The sequence below is a fragment of the Grus americana genome, chromosome 6, assembly GCF_028858705.1.
Source record: "Grus americana isolate bGruAme1 chromosome 6, bGruAme1.mat, whole genome shotgun sequence".
Taxonomy (NCBI): Eukaryota; Metazoa; Chordata; class Aves; order Gruiformes; family Gruidae; genus Grus; species Grus americana.
Genome location: NC_072857.1, coordinates 30,287,485 through 30,310,277, shown reverse-complemented (window position 1 = coordinate 30,310,277; position 22,793 = coordinate 30,287,485). Strand labels below are relative to the sequence as shown.

General features: G+C 37.8%; 1 protein-coding gene across 1 annotated transcript; it reads right to left on the bottom strand.

Annotated features, from left to right (window-relative positions):
• Positions 1–195: 195 nt before the first annotated feature.
• MPP4 (MAGUK p55 scaffold protein 4) lies at positions 196–22,157 on the bottom strand. Its single transcript, XM_054830647.1, has 21 exons — positions 22,103–22,157; positions 19,902–20,023; positions 18,881–18,958; positions 18,102–18,182; positions 17,426–17,557; positions 16,692–16,773; positions 15,441–15,526; positions 14,678–14,749; positions 14,034–14,230; positions 12,789–12,853; positions 12,029–12,046; positions 11,006–11,044; positions 10,249–10,269; positions 9,009–9,023; positions 7,520–7,561; positions 6,532–6,702; positions 5,547–5,627; positions 4,517–4,610; positions 3,737–3,845; positions 1,645–1,779; positions 196–645 (listed from the first exon to the last, which is right to left on the bottom strand). The coding sequence occupies exons 1-21, from the start codon at positions 22,134–22,136 to the stop codon at positions 454–456; spliced, it is 1,866 nt and encodes a 621-aa protein (XP_054686622.1). The 5' UTR covers positions 22,137–22,157; the 3' UTR covers positions 196–453.
• Between the last annotated feature and the right edge of the window lie 636 nt (positions 22,158–22,793).

The window sequence follows — 22,793 nt, the reverse complement described above, 5'->3', positions numbered from 1 at the left end:
ATAAGCAGTGAACCAATACCTTCATAAACAACACTCTTTGCTCAAAGACACCATGCTCTGGACTGAACATTGACTGAGTGTCATTTGTCATTGAGGCTTCCAGAATGTAGAGGTATCACAGTACCCAAATGACCATAATAAAGGAAAGGACTTTCCCGTAGCTACGTACAAGTAAATCATGCAGAAACATGCAACAAAATAGATATTTTTTTATTCTTGTAATTGAGCACTCACAATATTTCCTTTTTTGTACAAAAGTGGCTGCAACTGTAACATAAAAAGCTGAAGAGCTACACAGAACATAGTATGATTATATCTCCTATAGCAGCTTCTTTCCTAATCCTCTTCCAAATCTCTCATATACAAAGATAGATTCTTGCAGTCCTGACATTAGGATTATTCTTGAAGTAAAACATAAGCTGTAATCTTTCTGAAGCTGCCTGCTGCTCAGAATTAGGGCTGAGTGTCTGAGCATATCCATATTGCAGGGACCCACTGGGGCTCGTCTTGTGCACGATGGACTGCAGACAGCAGCTGCATAGATGCCTCTTGTAAGTTGTCATTCACAATCACTTGATCAAAGAACTGACCAAACTGAGCTTCCATTTTCTTAGCCGAATCTTCCATCTCCTGTAAATCTTCTTCCTACAAGACACAGAGTAAGTCTATAAAGCTTTAGTGTTGTGTAGAGAAACATACCTGCATGGCATCTGCAGAACACCTTGGGCCATGTAAACAAGAGGTGAATAGATAGTGCCGGTGTACTTTATTTCATTTACAGTTTGCTACATTAAAGTACACCTGCTACAGTCAAGTTCCAAGTCTCTCAAACAGAGCTGACTGCCACATCCTTCCCAAGGAAATACATTGGGTCTCATTATGCTCCACAGAGGTTATTCTACTGATGAGTGCTGGCAGAGGATGCTAGGGACTGGAAGGGAAATCCACTAACACTTGTGTTCTCATTCCACATTTTAGTTTATTTCCCCAGTGTTCATGTTTCTTTCTGCCATAGCAATCATGATTCATTTCCATATACAGTTATGGACTGAGGTGTCCAAAATTTTAAGATACTAAACTTGATTATGATGTGCATGGAAACAATTGTGATAATGCACTAGACATTGTAAATACAAGATATGCATTTCCTACAAGCAGGATTTGTGTTTTACCTAGAGAACTTAGTATAGAATTGATATTGATACTGTCATTAAGCATATGTGAAATAACAATACATTCTTATAACTATATGAAAAAATATTTTATTAAATTACTGAATGAAGCACATTCCAGATATTTCAGTGTAAACAGTAAACATGTGTTGACTCAAATCTTGTCACAATGCAGTTAATTAAACCAAAAATATACAAAATAGCCTCTCCTTTAAAGATATTTTGAAGCAAAATGCCTCAATCCCCTAGGTCAATCCCCCCCCTCAATCCCCCTTCCACTTCAAAGTAAATCTTGAGGGGGGAAAAATCCCAACAAATCAATCAAAGAAAGATAAAAATAACTTAGATTTGATCCTAAAGACACAATAATCTTTTTTTAAAGAGTTAACAGAATAACATAGTAGAATGCATTATGTTCTAAAAACAGAATCCCAGAATAATAAGCTGATTCTCTTGTATTCCCAAATCTTACCTTGAATTTCATGTTCACATAATAATCTGTAATGATCCTGGCATTTTTACGAGTCTGCCTCATGCAGCTTATGCTGGATGGCTTGATGAATATAATGTAGGGCTTTAATTCATGAGTCCGGGCTACTTGTATGCCCTGCAAATTAGAAGTAAAAAGAAGATTTTGAGATTGAGTATTTCAAGTATATTCATCCCAATTTTATTCCCATAAAAAGCCAATTATTTACCATGTGCTGTTATCTCCAGACCTAGCAGTAATCTTTTTCAGGAATACTTACTTTAAAATGACCTCACTAATAATCCCTGGACAAGACATTGTTAAGCAACTGTAGCATACCAATCACTTAATTCTGCTTCATAACCTTATTAGGAGATGCTTTCAACTCTGGTGAGTGACTGGACATTGTAATTAACAGATCCCTACATTCAACAACATTAAAGATGAATCTGAAATCTGTTTTTTTTTCACCGCTGGGGAGCTACCTTTGGAAAAAGTACACCTTTATTGCTCCATACTGGAAGAAAGTATCCTACTTTCAGAAATCGTTGTGCTGTGTAACATTCCCTGATGTTAATAAGCATTTTTAAACTACTGCAAAGCAGTGGAGAAAGCTAGGGGGAAAAAAAAAAAAAGCCCAACATGTAAAGTTGGCCAAGCCACCAGATTGAAAATCAGCAGTAATTCTCCTACCTCACAGCAGTTACTGAAGAGTAGCTATGTGCCATTACTGTATACCCTTCCCAAAATTTGTCCTTTAAACTCACACCCTAAAAAAAACCTGATGGTGGCACATGTGTTCAAACAGTAAGATTACATTTTTTCCCCCCTCTTCTCCCTCTTGTGTAGGAGAAGTGTAGCAGAATAAACCCAAGGCCATTTTTAGATGCGAAATGAAGACTAAAGTGTGGCCTAATCTGCCCCTTCTAGCAGTTTGACTTTTGAGTAGTACCTCACAGGTCATGTAACAACTTTTATTTCAAACAGTACAAACCACACTAACCTAAGGCCATGACTATGCTGGCTCTGCATAATTAGAGGGAAGTCTCTAAAAGTTACCGAGTTATGGTGTCTCTCTTTACATTGAGTTAGAGAAGAGATGCTGAAACCCAGGAGTCTAAACAGCTCCTAAGTACTAAAGATGCAAGTAATGCCAAGAAGTTTAGTAGGATTTTGCTGGACACAGCTTTAAGTCTTTTAGATATTTACAAACTAAGGACTTTTATTAGCCTTATCTTCATCAGCAAATTCAATGCAAAGATAGAAGGAAAAAAAGGTGAATAGTGTCTAAATGAAAAGATTAGCATGTTAAGTAGTTCTGAAAGTGTTAGAGGTAATAGAAGTAATTAAGAAAAAAATACAGAAGAATGTGAAGATTGCATTTGAAGGTTTTTTTGCAATGCTCAGCATAGAAACATGTGGTAATCACCCTACTATTTGAAACACCTCTTGCCAGTGTCTGCTAGGGCATACATGGAAGCTGTACAAGCTGCCCTTTCTCATATAGTCAACACTTGCAAACTGCGGTCCCTAGGTGAGTGGTAGTCTACACAGCAAGCACCGGCTGGAGGTTTTTGTAGAGCTGTTTGGTCATGTGTCCCAGCAGCTTACTCCCAGCTGTTAAGTCACTTGTGAAGAGAAATAAATGCATGGTATAATTCCCTGCTTTTGCTTGATTACTTTAATAGTTGCTGCTTTTACCAAAGGGTGTTCAGAGATTGCTAACAGAAGGACAAAACTTTGAACTAACAGAACTTGGAGGAGGAAGAAATCCCATGCAACAGTCTCCACATGAAAGAATAATCCTTGCTTTAACCAACTGTGAAAACTCGTTTCTGTACCATTCCACCTGATAATGCAGCTGCTGACTTGGAAACAAATGAACTATACTGATCTGTACATACTTGTCACTGTAGTATTCCCACCCCGCCAAGACCCAATGCAAAGAATAATCTATTATTAATAAGCACCATGACCTAAAGTGAAAAACAAGAGAAAGCAAGTAACACTGTTCCAGTAGTTCAGGAATGTACAGACAATTATTTTTCCTCCCAGGAGATATGAACTGTAGAGTCCCTGCCCCTTCAAAACTCACCTGTGGTTCTAAATCTATTACGCAGATCTTCCCTTCATCGAGGACTGTTCGCACTGCATCAATACTGGTACCGTACAGGTACCCTTTGTATTCCCCGTATTCCAGCATTCTGCAACAGCGGTGAGGAAGAAGGAAAATGAAAGGGCACTTGAGTCTCAAAAGGTTCCATTTCAGGAACGGTAATCCAGTGATCAAGATTGAATGATCATAAAACATAGTGAACTCTGATGACCAGCCTCCACCTTTGCTATTTCCCACTACGCTGGGCACAAAATCAGAACCATTACAGTTCAACATCTCCAAAGCATGCATTTTTTAACTTATCATGTTGTACCAAATTATATGTTTAGAGGTTGTGATTCTAATGATAAAATGCTTGTCATTTATATAGTACTAATAACTTCATAAATCGGAAGATCTCAGAGAACTTGCCAAAGCTCAAGGACTGTGCTGGGCTGGTCTGTCTTAGCAGAGGGATTATTGCTGCATAGAAAGGAGCAGAGACTTTTGAAAGTTTGGCCCTTACGATTCAGGTGCTGGAGATGTCATCGCTACAAAGGTTTTGCAATGGAGGTGTAGATCAGGAACAGGTCTGACTCACTGCTCAATTTTAGAAAGCACTTCAGTTTCCATAAGGGTTAAACTCATAACTTACAAGTACATCAAATGAGCTGAGGCCTGGAGGTCCCACTTTCCTTTAGAAGGATTGACCAAAATGTACACCAAATATGCATAGTAAGTATGAGTGGAAGAGTAATGTAACTTGTCTCTCCTAGTTACCTGTGGCTATACACCATGTTTTCAAAAGTTTCCTTTGATACGTAGTGATATTCACGGCCATTCATTTCATAACTCTTCTGAACACGAGTGGTGTCTGAAAGGAGATACACACACACACACAAAAAATCAGCTGCAAGTAAATTCTTGTAATTTTATAAATGAAAATGAGACAACTTTCATTAAGGGCTGTAAATCAGTATTTTCCTAAGTAATAAAATGAGTTGTTTCCATTTGTTAATCCAGAGCAAAAGCCTTGTCTACTCTACTGGTTGCCCAGTGGCAAGTCCTTGAAAATTAGCAAAGCACACCTGTATTTCTTGGAATGCAGAGTGGTTTAATCTAAAATCTGTGACTCAAACCAATCAGGAACTGCTTTGGAACTGGTTGCACAACTGTTTTTACTCATCTGAGATAAAATTTATTTAAGTTCATTCTGAAACATCCCACAAGTCTTCCCACACTTGCACGTTGCCCATATCTGGGGTCTTAAGCACAAAACAATTCTGAATTTTTTCAACCAGCTTCAGATTCATACATTTTGCGTTTGGTTATCCAAATCACAAGAACCAAGTAAGCACAAGTAGAAACTATTTCAATTATTACGTCAGAAATTAAGCTGTGCAAGTCCCATCTGAGACTAGAAGGCTAATAAGAAAAGCTGCAAAGCCTATTAAGCACCAACTTCTGTTGTCTTCATTCTCATTTCTGATCATTTAAACACTGAACTTACAATATTGCTAAGAAACATTCTTATTTTTAAATCTAAATCTAGGAAAAGCAAACATCAAGATGAAAATCATGCAGACAATCTACTGCTACATAAAGCTTCAAAGTTTTCAGGAGAACCTTCCAGGATAGTGTTTTAAATGAACCTTTATAAAAGCAAATTACTCTGTCTTGCAGTACAGCTGAAAAAACAGCCATGCAGCAAAGAGTGTATATGAATACACAAAGGCAAGAGGGAGGTACCTGACATTTCCTAATCACATTTGAAGGGGGTAGTGAGGGAAAGAGGAAGAACATTACATACGAGGTACGGCACTTTGAAACTCTCGTGGGTTACTTGCGATAAGCCTTCGCCTTAGCTCATTCACACCAACTCCTGCAGGACCTGAAAAGTTGGAAAAGTAGCTGATATTACCAACAGAGGCACTTTTCACATGCACGCCCCCCATTTTCTAACACATTGCACACACATAAATGAAATGTAAATAAGTTCCCCAAAAATGTACCAGAAGTGACCGAAGCATCTTGATTGATTCAGGGTACAAATCATCTCCCAGCAATATAGTCATACCCAGGAGGCAACTCAGCAATACCATTTTAAAATTTAAAAAAAAAAATCAAATATTTCCAGACTTAGAAAGGACAATGGATTTGCCTTTACTCAGTTTGCTTTATGAGGATCACGGAATACTGCAGAACAACAGCTTCCTTCAGTCATTATCATTAAAGACTACGTGATAGCCTGCAGCTCACTTCATACAGTATTTTCTATAGCAAGCGTTACTAAAGGCATCTTTTTAGCTTTCCCTACTGCCCATGACTGAGATTTGTCTAGTCTGGAGTTTAAAACATTCTTCTTACCATTGCCATATCCATGCATTTAACACTGACTGTAGAAATGCCTCCATGTAAAGATGTTTTCTAGTAAGTTAAAAATGTTTTCTCATCACTTTCTGTACCAGCCCCAATTGAATATAAAACAGAACCATTTCCCTGATAAAATCCATTATCAATCAGCATTCATAACTGTATGGCTTCTTCCGAGAACTTTTTTTTTTTTAAACATTCGCTATCTCAAGCAAAGAAGATGATACCTACATTAAACTTTAAAACCAGCAATGGGGTCAAATTACAGACAATCACTCTTGAAACGCTGCTTTGAGAGCTACTTGCACAGTCTGCAACTGCCACAATCATCAGCAGGAAATCTCAGTGGATCAACCCATGACTGACTGTTTTCTCCCCTCTGTTCTAGCTTGTGAAATTTGCATGAGAAATTAACCTCTTACCCACTAGTATAATGAGTCTGCTCCGGTCTGCTGGGTGCCGCTGGTACCTAACCACCTCTTCATATGGAGCTGCAAGAGTGCTGTAACAGCTGCTGGGGCATCGAGCATAACATGACTGCTGGTTAGTCCGGGATTTCCGGCGACACAGGCGCATGCTTCTACGGAAACCAGCTGTAAGGGACAAAGACATCAGAACTGGAAAATACACCCGAGATGCATGCAACTAGTGCTTTAGTCTAGAGTGTCTCTTTCTAAGCCACACAAGATATTGGCTTTTTGCAGGGTGAAAGTTAGTGAATTTCATTGCTGCACTTGGTACGTCAGTTTGGTAGAACCTCTGAGCATTAAAAGACAGCTAAAGAAGAGGTCAAATCTCACTGAAAGTCACCTGAAAATTATCCTAGAATTAAAGACCCCCAAAACAGGCCAAAGGATAAGTTTCTGGCCACATAAAGCATCACTAGAGAACAGGTCAACTTTTTTTTGATAGTGTAGCTGGTTCACTCTCCTAAAGCAAATCTAGAACATTTCCTCCAGCATGAATCCAAATATTTTAAAGGTCACTGTGGTTTAGTAACAGGAATAGGTTTGTTGCTCCCCCTTACCATCCAACTCTGAAAAACTCACTTTCAGGTCTACTTTTCTAATGAAAGTCCTCATGATTATTCTCAATGGATGTCAGACAACAGAACAACATTACGCTCTAGCAAAATTAATCACGAAGTAAGGGAAATCTAAACAGCCAGTCAAGTTAAAATAGCAGTGGACAGGTCTCAGTAGAAACCTAACAGGAAGAGAGATTTAATTGGAGAGAACAAGTATTAGTAGGAGGAAAGCAACTTCTTGAAGTTCGGAAAACAGAGCAAGTAGAATTCAGTTCAGTAAGTCTTTAGGTGAAATAAAGAACAAAGCATTTTATTTAACTTCAGACAAGCATTTAATCTAGATCAAGCCTCAAACATCTTACTTATCTTTAATCATTGCGTACCAATAAAGACTCGTTGACCAAATTCACCAAATTCTTCCTCTTCTAGAATATGAAGAACAAATACTCATGAAATAAAAAAAGAACAGTGAAAGCTTAAGAGCTAGATGGCTAACAATTATTGCTCATCCCAAATGAAAAACAGCGTTGCAGTAAACATATGGAAGTACCATGCTTAAGCTAATCTAAAAAAAGCACAATACTCCATAATATGAAATATTCAAATATTTCACATGACTAACTCAAAGGACCAATATTTCCTCAGAGAAAATTAAACTTAGTCCTGGTATTTTCTAAATTAGATTTGAAACTCAAAATTTTATTTGTTTCATTCCTAAGATAACTAGATGCCAGACAATGTTTTGAAACACATATAGTGAAAAAACCTCCACGTAATTTAAGCTTTTCAGGTGAAACCTAGCTTACAAGAATTCTTTAGTTATAATATTACAATAACCAACTGGTCAGTAGCTCAAAATCAGACTTAAAAATTTATAACTCAGTTTCTGCCCAATAGCATGCTTGGAAAATGCAACATGCATCTGCTTAGATCTTTCAGGCAGAATGAAGATCTGATTTTATTACATCTTTTTAATCATCTTTGGATCAGTGATGTCTGTGCTGCAACGTCCCAGATGAATCTGTTGCCTCCCAATTCTTTTTGTCGCATTCTCATGCTGTTCCTTGTGAAGGCTTATCCATTCAGGTGAGCCTTCTAAATCTCTACGTGTATTTTTTTTAAATGAAATCTCTCCTGTAAGGCTCAAAAATATCAATTTCCCTGTAGATCAATGCTGTAGCAGCTTAGAAACTATTTTATAAGGGTGATTTGAAAACAAATAACTAAGAAAAAAAAGTGGTGTCAGCAGCATTTAGATTTCTCTTCAAAAGGACTCCTGATTTTCCCCTAGTCATGCATGTAGTTATCCAAGCTGTGTATTCCTTTATTTAGGCCTTGTTAGAACAAGAATAAGATACAGAAGACATAGGCATATCTTTAAAGGTAGTAATTTTTCCAAGGCAAGAACATTATTTACATTTGCAAAGCACAAAATGTATCATCTTATAGCACTATATTCTTTGATTGACAATTATAAGCATGCAAGTATCAAAACAAAATTAGATGCATCTCAGTTACTCTTCTTTCACATCTATACAGTCTTCGCTACTTGTACCTTTAAAACAGTTTTATTCCTACATTTCTATATGTACTAACAACTTGTTTATAATCGTAAAAAAAACTAGTTCAGAGTACTGTTCAGCTCACAGATGCCTATCTTCAGGTCTTTGAGCCATCATTCAAATCTTTGAGCATTTCTGCTTTATCTACCTTCTCTTCTATGGTATGGAGTGCAGTATGGAATCCTACAGGGAACAAGCAATTCAGCTACCAGGTATTGTAAGAGTGGTAGTTCCTGGTAATGCAATAAACACAGATAAATTCTAATAGATTACTGCTTACAGGAAACAGGGAGAAAAAAGTTAGTGTTACCTTCTTTAAGCTCCTCTGCATGTTCAGGGAGAGACAGACAAAACAATTAGTTTTGCGAAGATAGTCTATACTAAGATTAAAAAAAAATCAACTAGCATTTTCCAATGCATTTAGGAAATTTAGAAAGCAGGTACTGCAGGCTTTAAATTAAAATATGCCTTTTTGAGCATTAATTCTCAGTTCCCAAGGAAAGAGAGACTCAGCTACAGCATCTATGTCAGTATTGTACTTGCAAAATACATCGCACAAATGTTCAACTACTGGTTAACGTAAAACGTAGGACAGCAAATTTTTGCACCTTTAGTCCTGTGACTGTCTGGATACAGCAGAGAGCTGACTCAGCACTGAGCAGTGAATAGGATTTGCAAGAGTAATCCCCAAGTGCAGTTATCAGAAACATCCTAGCCTGAAAATAAAAGACTGCCCAGTACACCTGCTGGCTCTGTCTTAAAAGCTTTGGGCATTGCTTGAGAGGTGGAAGAGAACAAACCACCTGTGAGAAGAGGAAAAGATCCAACTGGCAAGTAGGAACCTTGTGGAGAAGAGCAAGTGTAAGGTGGAATGACGTTTTCTCCACAAGGTTACCAAATATCTCAAACAAGAAGTTTAGCAGTAGTAGATTTATTTTAGTGGGGAAATTATTTTAGAAGACTTGAGTTTTGCAGAACTCTGAATATGCTGTAAATAGGTAGCTGTTCCCTAAAAAAACCCAACCCCAAAACCAGCTTGGTTAAAAAAATTACTGATTGTGTGTTTTCTACATAAATCATTCATTTTATAAAAAGTATTTTTGTTTCTTGTATGCCAGCCGTGCACACAATCAGGATTCCAGAACAACTCTCTTTACCACATCAACTGCTATAGGCACTGGGGATTCAGGCCTTTGTTACACTAAAGTAATCCAATTATCTGCTGACATCAGTGCAGCCCCTGCTGTCACAGCTTGCACAAGTATAAGTGATTAAGATTTGATAAATAGATCTGGTACTGGTGCACAAGAAGAAACACTCACACTTGTGGGATAACAGGACCTTACTAGTAAGGTAATCAGAGAACAAGAGGAAGACTTAAGGCAACAGGACTTTACATAATGGCTTTTCAAGTCGGAATGACTTCCGGAGCTAAAATGGCATTCCGGTCTTTGTCACCTGCTTGTTTTTAAGACACTTGTTCTGCTGCAAGAAGGGTGTCCAGAGACAAGCAATAGCAAGGAATTTGGGGTTAGGTCAGAGGAACTTACCGGACTCAAATGTTTCTTCATCTTGTTTAGTAATCCAGATAGCAAAGATATTAAAATAAATTCAGATTTTAATTCCTTTCCTCCTATAGAATTTCAGAATCAGAAATCAATTTTCCAGCTCCTATCAGTCTGTCTCACACACGCTTTCCCCACTTCTGTCTACACTGAGGTGGTAGAATACAGCTTGCCATGCTTGAATTAACTATCTGGTCTCTCTCCACCCAGTCTTACAGGATCACATCCCTCCATGAGGGCTTTCTGAATTACCTTGGGAGAAGGAAGAATGAGCTGTGCTGCTTTAGGGAGCAAGTCAAGCTTTAACAGTGTTCACGTGTACTATTTACATGTAAAAACCTATTCTTGCTCAGTGCGTAAAAAAGTATTCTCCTGAGATCAGTTTCTTACAATGAATTCTGTGGGTTCTCCAAGACTACAATCACCTGTGGCATTAAATCTACAATAGGCAAAAACTATGGTAACATTACAGCTGCAGTCCAAAACCTGAATCAAAGAGGTTGGATCTCATTCAAATATTTTTGGGTCCCTCTTTTCAGCACAACACTTCACTGTACACCAGGACCACAAACAGCTCATTTTAATACTCTAATATAGGATGAGGTTTCCAGGGTATGAAAAACAGAATTTTCTACCATTAAGTTCACTAGGAGAATAAATGGTTTTATCTGGGAAACAAAATCAGGCTTTAACTAGCCACTACCTTGAAGCAAACAGAATAATCTCAAGTGAATTCAGTTACCTGTTTCCACACACTTTTCATCAATCTGCATGTCATCCTCTACAGATCAACACAAGGAAAAAAAATTCATCTGAATCAGAAAAACACTGGGGAGGAAAAAACCTTACAGATCTTACAAAATTGAACTCAGACATCAGAAAGAAAATATTTGAAGCTCAGATCAGCTTTAGACATCTTTAAGGATTTTAACACTTAACTCCAACTTACTGACGTTCCCTGTCTTTAGTGAGCAAAAGGCTCAAACTAGTGCTCTGAAGGGCTTGTGGCAGAGAGGCAAACACATCTAACTTGAATTCTCCTTTTGAAATAATCAAAGGTTTAACATAGCTGTCGCTCTGTTTATCCTGTAAATATCTATTTATTAAATATTACCATGACAATAGAATTTTCCACTGACTCCCGTCTCTCCTGTAGCTTTATAAGTGTTTCTTTCCAATGTGATTCACTCAAAAAAAGTGTTTTCTTTGGTTGATTTTATTACTATTTTTACAAGGAAGAAAAGGAAAAGACCACTTCAATTCATGTCCCTGAAATGAAACTCATGGGCTCACAATACCGCACTGTTTGTACGTTCTGTTCTTGCATGCCCCTCCAGATAGACCCAGCTTGAGCTATTTTCCAGTTACAGGGCAATCGTCAAAGTCATCTGTCAGCCATATTCTGCCCATATGTATCCTTTAAAGAAATACTCTCAGAGCTGCTCAGGTCAGCAGGAAGAGGAAAAGAGAAAGGAAAAAGTAGTCTTTCCTTCTTCAAAGCAACCCATCCAAACTGTCAGTTCCTTACCAGATAATGAATAGCTTAAGTTTCCACTTTAAGACAATGTAAGCTTCTACTATTTCAAGTGAAAAAAGCCTTCATTTCAATTATGCTAAGCGCACAAAATGCCAAGAACTTTGGTTTCTTTTGCATGTATTTACCAAACTGCCTAGTTTCTGACAACTTTTTTAAAAGCCTGTAAAACCATGTGCTATATTGATTTCAGGTACAGGAATGCAATGTTCTTCAGATACAATCTCCTACCTTCTTCCACAGTGCTTACTGCCCACAGCATATCCATTGAAGCAGTTAAAATGCAATAAAATTATGGTGAAAGAGAGCCCCAGCTCTACTGAACAAAGCAATCAGTGTGAGAAGAATTCTAGGCAATGAAACACACTCGATCTGGGAGTTATCACAAGAGAAAAATTAATTTTATGCTAGTATAAGGAATAATAGAAAAAAGTGGAGAAAGAAAACAGGAAGAACATTCTTTGGGAATAATTGCATGTTTACAGAAAATTATAGTTGGCAGAGGATAGTGTTTCTAGATTGTGACCATAAATAAACTCATGGGCGGCATATCTTATCTTACACCTCAAGGAAAAAAGTTCTTAATAGTTTTGATGACAAAGAAACTTTCTAAACATATCGCATGGCATCTTCCAGTGCAGAACTGCTATCTGTGTCCCTGGAAAGCCAGGCTAGTACAATTGTCACCTCAGACTTATTCACACCCAATTCTCCTAGACCTTACAGACTTGAGCTGAATTCACAGCTTCTCTCACAGTCAGATCCCAAGTACACTGGAGACAATAACCTCCACCATCAGTACTCCAGGTACAATTACCATTAAGTATTTATTTTCCTGGGGATAGTTAACATGCTTCTGAGGTTACAGTATGGCTCCAGAAACAATGTCTTTGAATTAAACTGAATTGTATAAGCTTCTATTTCAGTATCCCTGGAAGTAGAGACAAGACCTTTCTTTCCTACTCTACCATTAAAATAACTTTTCACTCACACATTGATGATTTGAGACAGAGATGGGGCTGGAAAGGCTGAGACCACCAGAATTCTCGCTGCTTCCTACATAGAAATAAATTTATCACAGTTGAAGAAACAAAACAGTCCACAAGCACATTATGCTCCAGTCAAATTCACTGCTTACACATCAGATCAATCAGTACTGAGCTGACTGAAGACACCAAGAATGGAAACATTACCAATGTTTTAGCTCACTGCTAAGTCCTGAAAGAAAGCCAACATACTATCAGAACTATTTAATGGCAATTTCCAAATCAGCAGCCCAGAATTATTTAGAGTATTTTGAAGTTTATATATAAAGGCAGGAAGATAAGCCATACTGTGGTACAGACTCCTGGAAGTAGGAAAGCGTGCTACTGCTATGGGTAGTAGTACTACTGCCTCTGTTACTATACAGAGCTTCTCACTTGCAGCCATAATCACAACCTAGTTTGATTTCAACTTTCATTATACAGACCACAGCTAGGTGTAAATATAGTACAAATAGAAGCTTATAATCTACAATTGTGTGGCCTTATGTTTTCCTGAGGGTAACACAGACGGGACACATGGGTAGAGGATCAAACTGAAAAGTGTGCTGCAGCAGTTTAACTACTCCAGTTCTAATAGCATGTAGTGTAAAAATAATGGGCTATTTATGCAGAAAATAACAGGCAAGGGATCCTTGTTCTTCCCTGAGCATGTTTGTTTGTGGTGGTTTTGGTTTGTTTTTTCTTTGCCTCTCTTTTAGTCTGTTCTACTCAGTTTCGAGGAAAAGTTGAAGAGGTCACTCATGCCTCACAGGACATCTTTAAATAAATACTGTTTCTTGATACAGCCATGCCTTTACACCATACACTTAGTATCCCACTCTTCACCCCCCCCTCTTTTTTTTTTTTTTAAATCTTAGACAATGGTCCTAAAACAGTCAGGGCCCTTAATTTCCACCCATGTTTCAGCTGCTACACTCCACTAGATGTCTTAGCAGCTAGCACAGAGACTAGGCAACTGCTGCAAACTTCTTAGACATCAGTTTAAGATGATATAGGTGCTTTCAAAAGCTTGTTCTCACATAGGTTCTCTTAAAGGAAGGAGAGCAAGAAGTCAGAGGACAGCAGAAAGATGTTCATCAGATGTCACTCCAAATCATACTGCTGTATAACTTATGAAAATTTTAAATAGCAAAGTCTGAATAACTGGCTAATTTTTGAACTGGAAGTCAGAAAAATTAAGACTTCTTTACCTTTTAAGAAGGTGATTTGAGGGTATTAGTCCAGCACAGGCACTGAGATCTGAAACTTTCCTGGCCTGCCACCAGAGAGCATCATTCTGGTCCACAATCTGGAGTATTTCACCCTTTTTAAAAGGCAAACCTGCATCAGCACATGGTATGGCAGGATCTTGCAAAGGCCAGTAATCTGCCATTGCTCGCACATAGAGCTGGTAAAGAAAATATACGAGAGTAAGTGGAAGCTGTGTTCAGAACAGATACATCATGAGCTTTATAATCACAGGGCCAGATATTGTTGCTACTTAAGCCAATTCATGATGAAGTCAAGTTTTAAAAACAAGATCAAGCCCCAAACCCTATTTGTTCATTAAGGGAGAAAAAAAACCCTGTCTCATGCATTGTGAGAAGAATTGACCTTCAACCTGTAGGTCAATCTGAAAATGGCTTCATTACCTTTAACACAACTATATTTCAGCTTGCTATCTTTACTGCTTCAGCAACAGCATACTGGTGTCAGCTGAGAGGCAGCCATAAAGACAAGTAATGCTTTAAGGACTGCAGTAAACTTCTAAGCAAAACCATTTCTTTGTATCACACCATTAGACATTATTGGGGTAACTGTTTGCAGTAACAATCCAGAAAAAAGAATGTCTTACTGTTGTTTGGTTGCTGACAGGCCGATCAGAAACTGGAATTAATTTGAACATAATTGTCCCCTGAGATAGGGCCTAAATGATTAAAAAAGGATTTAAAATATGACTGGTATCCAACACAAATAACCACACGTTGGCAGCACAAACTTAACACAACATGGCTTTGAGGTTACTGTAACATCTGTATTACAAATAGAACCTAGGCATACAATCAATATGACAATACTGTATTTTTTTCAAAAGGAAACTCAAGAATGAAACTTCAAAGTCTTACTAAATATTTTTAATTCAATGAAATCTATGTTTCATTATAAATAAATATAATTTAAACATTATTTCATACCAAACTTTTCTACTGAAATCTAATTTAAATTAGCAACAGGGTCTGATTAGACAAGTCATGTAAAGGGAGGAGGAAAAAAATATACATATTTATGAATGAAGCATTCCAATAGTGTTTGCACTTCTTACACCTAGAAATAGTACAACCAGGGAAATAATACATAGAAAGACCTGATACCGATTACAGGCGGAATAGCCACAATTAAGTTAACTTCTGTCCAGAGCAGGGGTTAGATTTAATTCTGGTTTCATACATTCTCATTTCATGAGCAGTTGTGAACTTATCCACAGTAAGGAAACAATCTGAATTTTCTGTTAAAAAATTCAGACTTGAGAGAGAGCGCGCACGCATGTGTGTGGGGGAAAAAAAAAGGAACAGCATACAGTTACTCTTCAGATACAAAGTAGAAAAAAGATTCAATACCAGAATATTAATAACTTGCTCAGGCTCAAGTCCCTCAACAGGAACTCCATTTACTTCCACCAGTTTGTCTCCAGCGTATAGCAACCCTACGGTGAAAACAAGGATGAAAGCAGCAGCAGAAGTTTTATCACAGCATGGATTATCTTGGGTAGGCAAGGCAGACACACTCATACCACAGGTTTGGAAGTCAGCATTAACAGTTTCCATACACCAGGTATGCAGGAAGAGATTTTGGATTTAGGCTGTATTGCCCCTGGATAGGGCTGCAGACTTCTGTGGGTCACAAGAAGCTTGCATGCTTCAGTTTTCTTATTTCCTTCCACCTCCCCCATACAACCTGTTTACAATCTATTGATGATTAGCCTTAAAAGCAGAAACATTTTAATATAGCTCCATTTCCCAAAGTAATTTCTGAACCTATTCTAGCTAAACCCATTATATTAATAGGCCATGAGACTTGGAATCAGACCCTTAAAAATTCCCAGTGCAGCGGGGGCCTTGGAACTCCATTCTGTTCTTTACAAAGTCTTCACAATATTGTTTACTTTTACATTTTCCTTCAACTCAATTAAAACATTAATCAGACTAGGAACTTAATCAGCTATTGGCTGTAGTTTGGGTTTTATTCTCTGTCCAAAGGCCAGAAAATACTAAGAGGAACTCTATTATAATGATTACAGTTCAAATTTACTTCTGATGTTTTACATTTTAGTTACATTATAGCTCCCAAGGAACATTGAACACATTCAATTCTAGGATGACAAAGTAATAACATTTCCAAGGAAACTCCTTGGAAGATTGCTTAGCAACTAATGCTACCAAAGTGTTTAGTAGACTAGTGCCAAGAAGTATTAGTACATATTCCTTAAAGGCCATTATCTTACAGAATCACAGACTACTGTTTTCCATTTCTGCATTAGGGAATGAGCTGCTGGTATTCATACTACACTGCAGTTTGGGATATTCCTGATCAATCTTATGACAGATTTATTCAGGTATTGGTGCTAAGAATACATAATGAAAACTGGATTTGTACGTCAACTCAGTCTCAAACGTAGCGCATTCATATGAAAATTAATGAAACCAGAATCAAAGTCACTGCAACATATCACTACTTACAGTGCTGTCCAATGTACACATCATCTTGCTCTAGAATGGAAGACTAATTGCAGAAGGTAAGCTGCTATCTTACTTCAAATATCTTATTTCAAGTTCAAGTTTTTGCATTACTTTGTTTCAAGTTACACATACCGCTTCTGTCTGCTAGCCCACCATGGATCACACGAGCAACTGTTATGTCACCTGTTATCTCATGGCGTTTAATGGTGGCACCCTGGCAAATAAAAACAAAGAAAAAACGTGCTGATCACTGAAGAACCCATGTGACTTTCCTTTCATGTCCCAAGTCTGATCTTCGCAATGACAAAAAGGCATTGAAAGATACAGCCTTTTTAACACCACACGGATCTAGCGGTAACATAATATTATTAGTACTAAGACCTTCAATGTCTTCAACTTCCATCATACTAAAATAACCTCATTGACTGACTGTAAGAAATCTTTTCTATATCAAATATTACAGCTATCTTTTCCTAAAACAGATTAGTTAAGCTATACAATGTTTTCCTGCTTATAAGTGCATATGATTCCTACAGAACCTGTCAGAGTCTCTCCTCCCTTCCTTCATATTTTGGCCACAGGAATAGCTTTCAATCCTATATCCATTTTTATTGTATGAGATAAAAACATCTGCCAAATGTCCAAAATCCAAGTGGACAAGGCACTGGACAACCTGTTCTAGCTGTACTTGCACTGAGCAGGGTCAGATGGTCTCCTAAGGCACTTTCCAACCTCAACAATTCTTGTGACTCTGTGAAAACTGGACAAGAACACACACAATCTCTGTGACATTCCTGGAAAGAAACCAATATGCATTATCAATACTAAGTTAAAATAATATGACAGACATCAGAAAGCTCCCTCACCAGAGGCTGGTTGTTTTTCACTAAGCAGACAATCCTCATAGCTTCCTCATTTTCAGGTATGTTGTCTGGCAGTGGTGGAAGGGTTGGTTCAAAATCTTTCTGAGCCACAGTATCATGAGCAGATAGCAAGGCCTGTTACAAAAAAACCCAAGCAAACCAACCCATGAGCAAAGATCATACAACAGAACAGCTTTAAACAGTGACTGGTGAGAAAACAATCAGTGAGTTCCTGTGTGAACGTAGATCCCTTTCACACATTGACATTTTCTTCTTTCCACTTGGAAATTCAAACTGTGAAATGAAGTTTTAAAAACAGTTCCTCTCTCTTCTGGAAAACTTAGCAAAGATGAAACATTTCTACTTGGAACTCCAGGGTAAAGAATGTAGGGTTTGCTATTACAAGGAAAATTTGGGTTTATATGTCTGCATCAGCTGCTTAGAATTTAACTTTGAAAGAAACATCTCTCAAGCATAGCCCTTAAATAAAATGCAGCCCACTGCAGGTACTTCAAATACACAGTCCACATCTGATTTCACAACTAGGTTAGTTCATGACTAGGAAACTATGTCTCTTCTGGCCTCTTTGCCAATTCTTGTGAACAGCTGGCCATCTGTTTCCTTGCCCACTGCAGACAGCCCTACCAGCAAACTTTCTCTTTCCTTAAGCAGGACTTGCCTTTAAGTGTGGAGCTCGCAGTAGCCGTCTTAGCTCTTTGATCTCTCCAGACTGAGGGGCTTCACGCAGTAACTCTACCACCTGATAAATGTAAGAGAGAAAGCACAGAGTCTGGTTCTGGTGGACAATTAACTTAGAAAGCTCTAAATTTAACTTAGAGAAATATGGTACAGTAAGAATGTTAAGTCCCCCATGTTATATGACTCAGAAGATATCCATATGGTTTGCTCTAGAATTGGACAATATGACCACAGCTGCACAACACTCAACCAGCTTTAATTTAGTTCAGGCACTAAATTAGTTTTTTCTCTTGTGCCTCAACCAATTTCATCACTACTGTCAGTTTCTCCCCTTAGTCATTAACTATCCCTCTAATTCAGAAATTTAAGAATTAATTAACTATTATGATTAGAAAAATCCAAAAAGATTTTCAAAATCTTCAAGTCAGACTGCTTGATTTTAGCCATAACACTGAGCCACACAGTTATGGGAAGAAAAATATATGGTCAGTAGTTACAACAATTTATGTGTTCATTACACTGGCCAAGGCTCATGCAGTCTAGTGATCACAGCTGTATGCACTTCTCATCCCCCTCTCTCTTAACACAGTAAGAGTTATCAAGTAGTTTGACAAATGTGTGAGGAGAGAATCTTTCAAGTTTATGTAGTGTACTCAGACCTGAGACACGAAACAAATACCAGAACACTGTTATCTGCAGTTAAGTTGCCTAATTTGGTATGAGTAAGTAAAGCAATGTACAATGTATACACAGTCTTACCTCACGAGTCAACGCACGTGCCTGCAGGGTGACAGGGACTGGTCTTTTTCCGAGGTAGTGTTGGAGGCATTCATAAATCTATTGCATACCATGGTAGACAAGACAATGCAATGATGATATGATTTGTTCACATGATTATATAGATACATACACAACACAAAGGACAATATTGCATTTCCAGGAATTTCTTAGTCCAGCTAGAGCCAAAGAGCTTGCAATCTCAGTCTTTAATGTCTAATGCATCTGGAATTGATTCTGTAATTCATTGTCTTTCCTTATTAGCATCCAGCTAGCCAGTTACGCTGTAGTTTTGAATTTTCCAATAGGAAAAGCTGATTACACAGAACAATAGCCTGGTGTCAATTCTCTGACTCGTAGCTTGCTTCCTTCCCCTAGTTGCAGGCCTGATTAACAAAGTAAATTTAACTTAAAACAATTTGCTGTATTTAAAATTACCCTAAGGACATTCTTATCCACTGCAAGTTTTTCTTTTAAATTTAAAGATTTTAAAAATCCTTGTTAGAGGAAAAGCAGAATTTGTACAAAATTTGTCTCAGAGATACAATTCTGCGCAAGAGAAACACCAGCCAAAACTCCGTTCTATAACATAAAATCTTCACCTATGCATCAGATCAGTGTGGACAAAACAAAAAACCCCATAATCTCACAAGCTTCCATGCCAAAAAATGGATGCATAGCCATGCAGAGATACAAGAATAGAAAAGACAGCTGAGCAGTGCTGTGTTCAGCCTATGTCTCCATTTCCCTGGCTTTAATGCAGACATGTAAATTAGAAGAGCTTTAATGTCTAGGACATTGTGAAAGAGAATACTTTTTTTTTCTTTCTTTAAAGCAAAAGTGGTTTTATTCACCTTGACTGCTGATGTTAGGACTGCCATTAGGACTATCACCATTTAGTGTAGATAAGCATTTATTGTCCTGATATGGCAAAATAAAGTAGCTATCCCCTAGAGACTGTTCTCTAGGAAATCTCTGCCTTCACAGCTGAATATTACTTTACCTTTAAAAGTGCTTGCAGCCAGCGAGATCTGAGCAGGTCATATAACATGCCAACACCATTGACATCTCTTTTACAGAGCAAACTCAGTTCTTGTAGCACTAGAGTCAGAACATGAGATATACCTGAGCCCAAGAAACAGAAAAGTGCAAAACATTTCATTTCAAATAGAAGACCAACTAAAGCCCAACAGTGACCCAGGCCTTTGAAAAGCACCTTTCCTCAGTTTATACTTCCAAGAAATGCACCCATTTCCTGTCTGCTTTGCTTGTTTCCTGCAGTCAACTGTTTCACAAGAGCTTTATTTTGTTATTAACCAGCAGGGTTATACCAATACTAGCGATTTTCAACTGACCTGTGAGAAAAACACACAGGGAATCTCACACGTATCAATCTGGGTTCAAGCTCATACCTCCTGTGGAGGAGAGGTAAACAAAAAATTGCCTTGTTCATTTTACAGGCTTTTCTTTTGGATGACCCAGTGTTCGGGCTTGGGACCATCTGTTTTTCTCCACTCTTGAGAAGTGCAGACATTTTGGGAGAATATCACTAATGAAAATGCAAATTCCTGCATACTGTTGTCACAGACACCCACAACACATCCCATGAGAGGGGAAGAACCATTCTTACTATTAGAAGCAGCACTTGATCTGTTAGGAACAGTATTCTATAATACAGCGGAAAACTGAAAAATCCAGTGTCTTTCTAAAATCTCAAGGAGGCAGAAACTAAGAGGTGACAAACAGATAAGATGTTACACAAAGTCAGGCCTAGATGCAAACTGGAGTTTTGTGAGTGCATGGAATTTAATTTTACCTCAGAAATGACAAGTCTGATATGTGAGACACTTCCCAAGAAACACAGTGTTTATAACAGTACTAATACAATACCATACCAGATGCTAGGAGTTACTAAGCTATCAGGGTTCTTAAAGAAACCATAAAAGTTGGATACCTGACTCCCACTGAATGCCAAAAGAAAGTAAGTTCTACTCTTGTGTATTTTGGTAAGCATAAGCTCTCCCTCTGCTTTTTAGTGCCAAAGTAATCATGCAATACAATTGTAACTGGAGACTTTCCTTTGTATTTATTTGTTTACAACATTAAACTTGGCATGTTTCAATGAGTAATATTGTAACACAAGAAAAGTGTTGAAATAAAACCAAGACACTAGGACCTTCTAAAGTTACATTAGCCAAAGTCAAAATAATAATTTCCTAAAACTAAAGCTCATCCAGTGGACCCAGAATAGCTGAGTACTCACTACCACAGATAGTATCATCAGCTGCTATCATCCGGTGACTGCAGCTAGCCTAAACATGGAGGCTGCTCTTCACTTAGTTGTCTCTTGAGCACAATTTTTATAGCCATTGACAGTTAATTGTACCAGCTTCAGACTTTGATGTTTCCAACACTGATGTGAGATCTATCTTCAACTTTAGTTTCACTGAGGTATTTTCCTTACGCGTGAATTTATACGGGTACTTGCCTGCTAAGTCCTCCCTGCAGATGGGACTTTTGCCTCAATCATCAGGCAGAATTATTGAGTATCCAAACTGGGAAAGCCTGGAAGTGTACCTCATTATCAAAAGAATAATCTGTTTCTGGAAAGCAGACCTCTAAGCACTTACAAAAATTATAAACTCAGTGAACCCTGATTGTGAGCCCCACAGGGAAATATCTCCCAAAGTACAGTTACCTTGAAAGGATTCTCTTCTACAGGAACTTCCTAGTGCCTAATAGAACATTACCTTCGGTGGAGACGCTTTTTAAGATCTTTCCCTTGTTACTGGTTGCATCTTTTTGAGATGACTTGTACTAATTATCTCATAGGATGCTATCCCTACATCAAACTAGGCTCAAATAGACCAAGCCATTCCATACAGAAGCACAAACTTTCAAACTACAGAGAATCACATCCTTAAGCAAAAAAACCCTCTTGCAGTTATTAGTAATTCTTGAACAGCAGAGACCCTTGACTTTATAAGTCAGAAACAAATGCCAGGTGTTCTCTTCTGATGCTCTCTAAATTAACAGCATACCACCATTAAACATCAAGAATCATTCCAATTATTAAGTAGTAATACTTTTAGACATGCTCATCTCTCTCATGACTCAATGGAAGAAGAGTGACAGGGACCAAGGAATAAAACTTTTTGTCAGTTTTCTTTCTGTTTGAAGAAATGATGCAAAAGTTAGGTGTACCATTATCTTGACTGCAGACTGTTGGCACTTCCATCTTTTCCTTTATTCAAGGAGATTCCACCCGCTTCTTTGAGTACTGCATTCACATCAAGTAGGTTTCACAAAGATAAATGCTGAACTAGGGAAAAGAGTATCAGAATACTATCAGGTGTTTTAAATTGATAAGAAAACAGAAATTAAAATCAGGGGGGCAACCATTCATATTTCAAGTGCACAACAGGTTGCAAGCATGAGTCCCAGCTGTAAATTCAGTTACCCACCAGCATCCAAAGTGCAGAAAGATGAACCTCAACTGCAATATGACATTTTCCTTCCTTCATGGAATTGTCATTAGCTTGCTTCATTAAACCATCTAAAATAACAGCTATTTTATACATCTTCTGTTCCCCAGCTTTTTAAGTGCGCTACGGTGGAAAGTTATAATTTTTTTCCAAAAACTTTTAAAGCTTGTTTTACATAAATATAGCTTGGAAAATAATCATATTCAAGAACGTATATCAGTAACAAGAGAAATTACATATAATAATATTAAAATTGAAAGACTCTGAAGTTTCTACTGAATTTACATTGAGCAAGGACATGATTTTGCAAAAAAAGGGATCCCTGTTTCTATCACTGTTAGAATTTAAGGTTTTTGAAGCATTTCTTCCACAAAGATTTCATTTTTTCCTCTGTTTCCTCACAGTGAATT

Bases quoted from the DNA above. Each gene is read 5' to 3' on its own strand.
- MPP4 (XM_054830647.1), bottom strand. From the start codon at position 22,136: ATGGAAGTGCCAACAGTCTGCAGTCAAGATAATG. The intron at 4,611-5,546 runs GTATGTAATGTT...ATCTCCTTTCAG, and splicing joins GTTTCAAAGTGCCGTACCTC to ACACCACTCGTGTTCAGAAG. The intron at 646-1,644 runs GTAAGATTTGGG...TGTGTCTTGTAG, and splicing joins ATGTGAACATGAAATTCAAG to GAAGAAGATTTACAGGAGAT.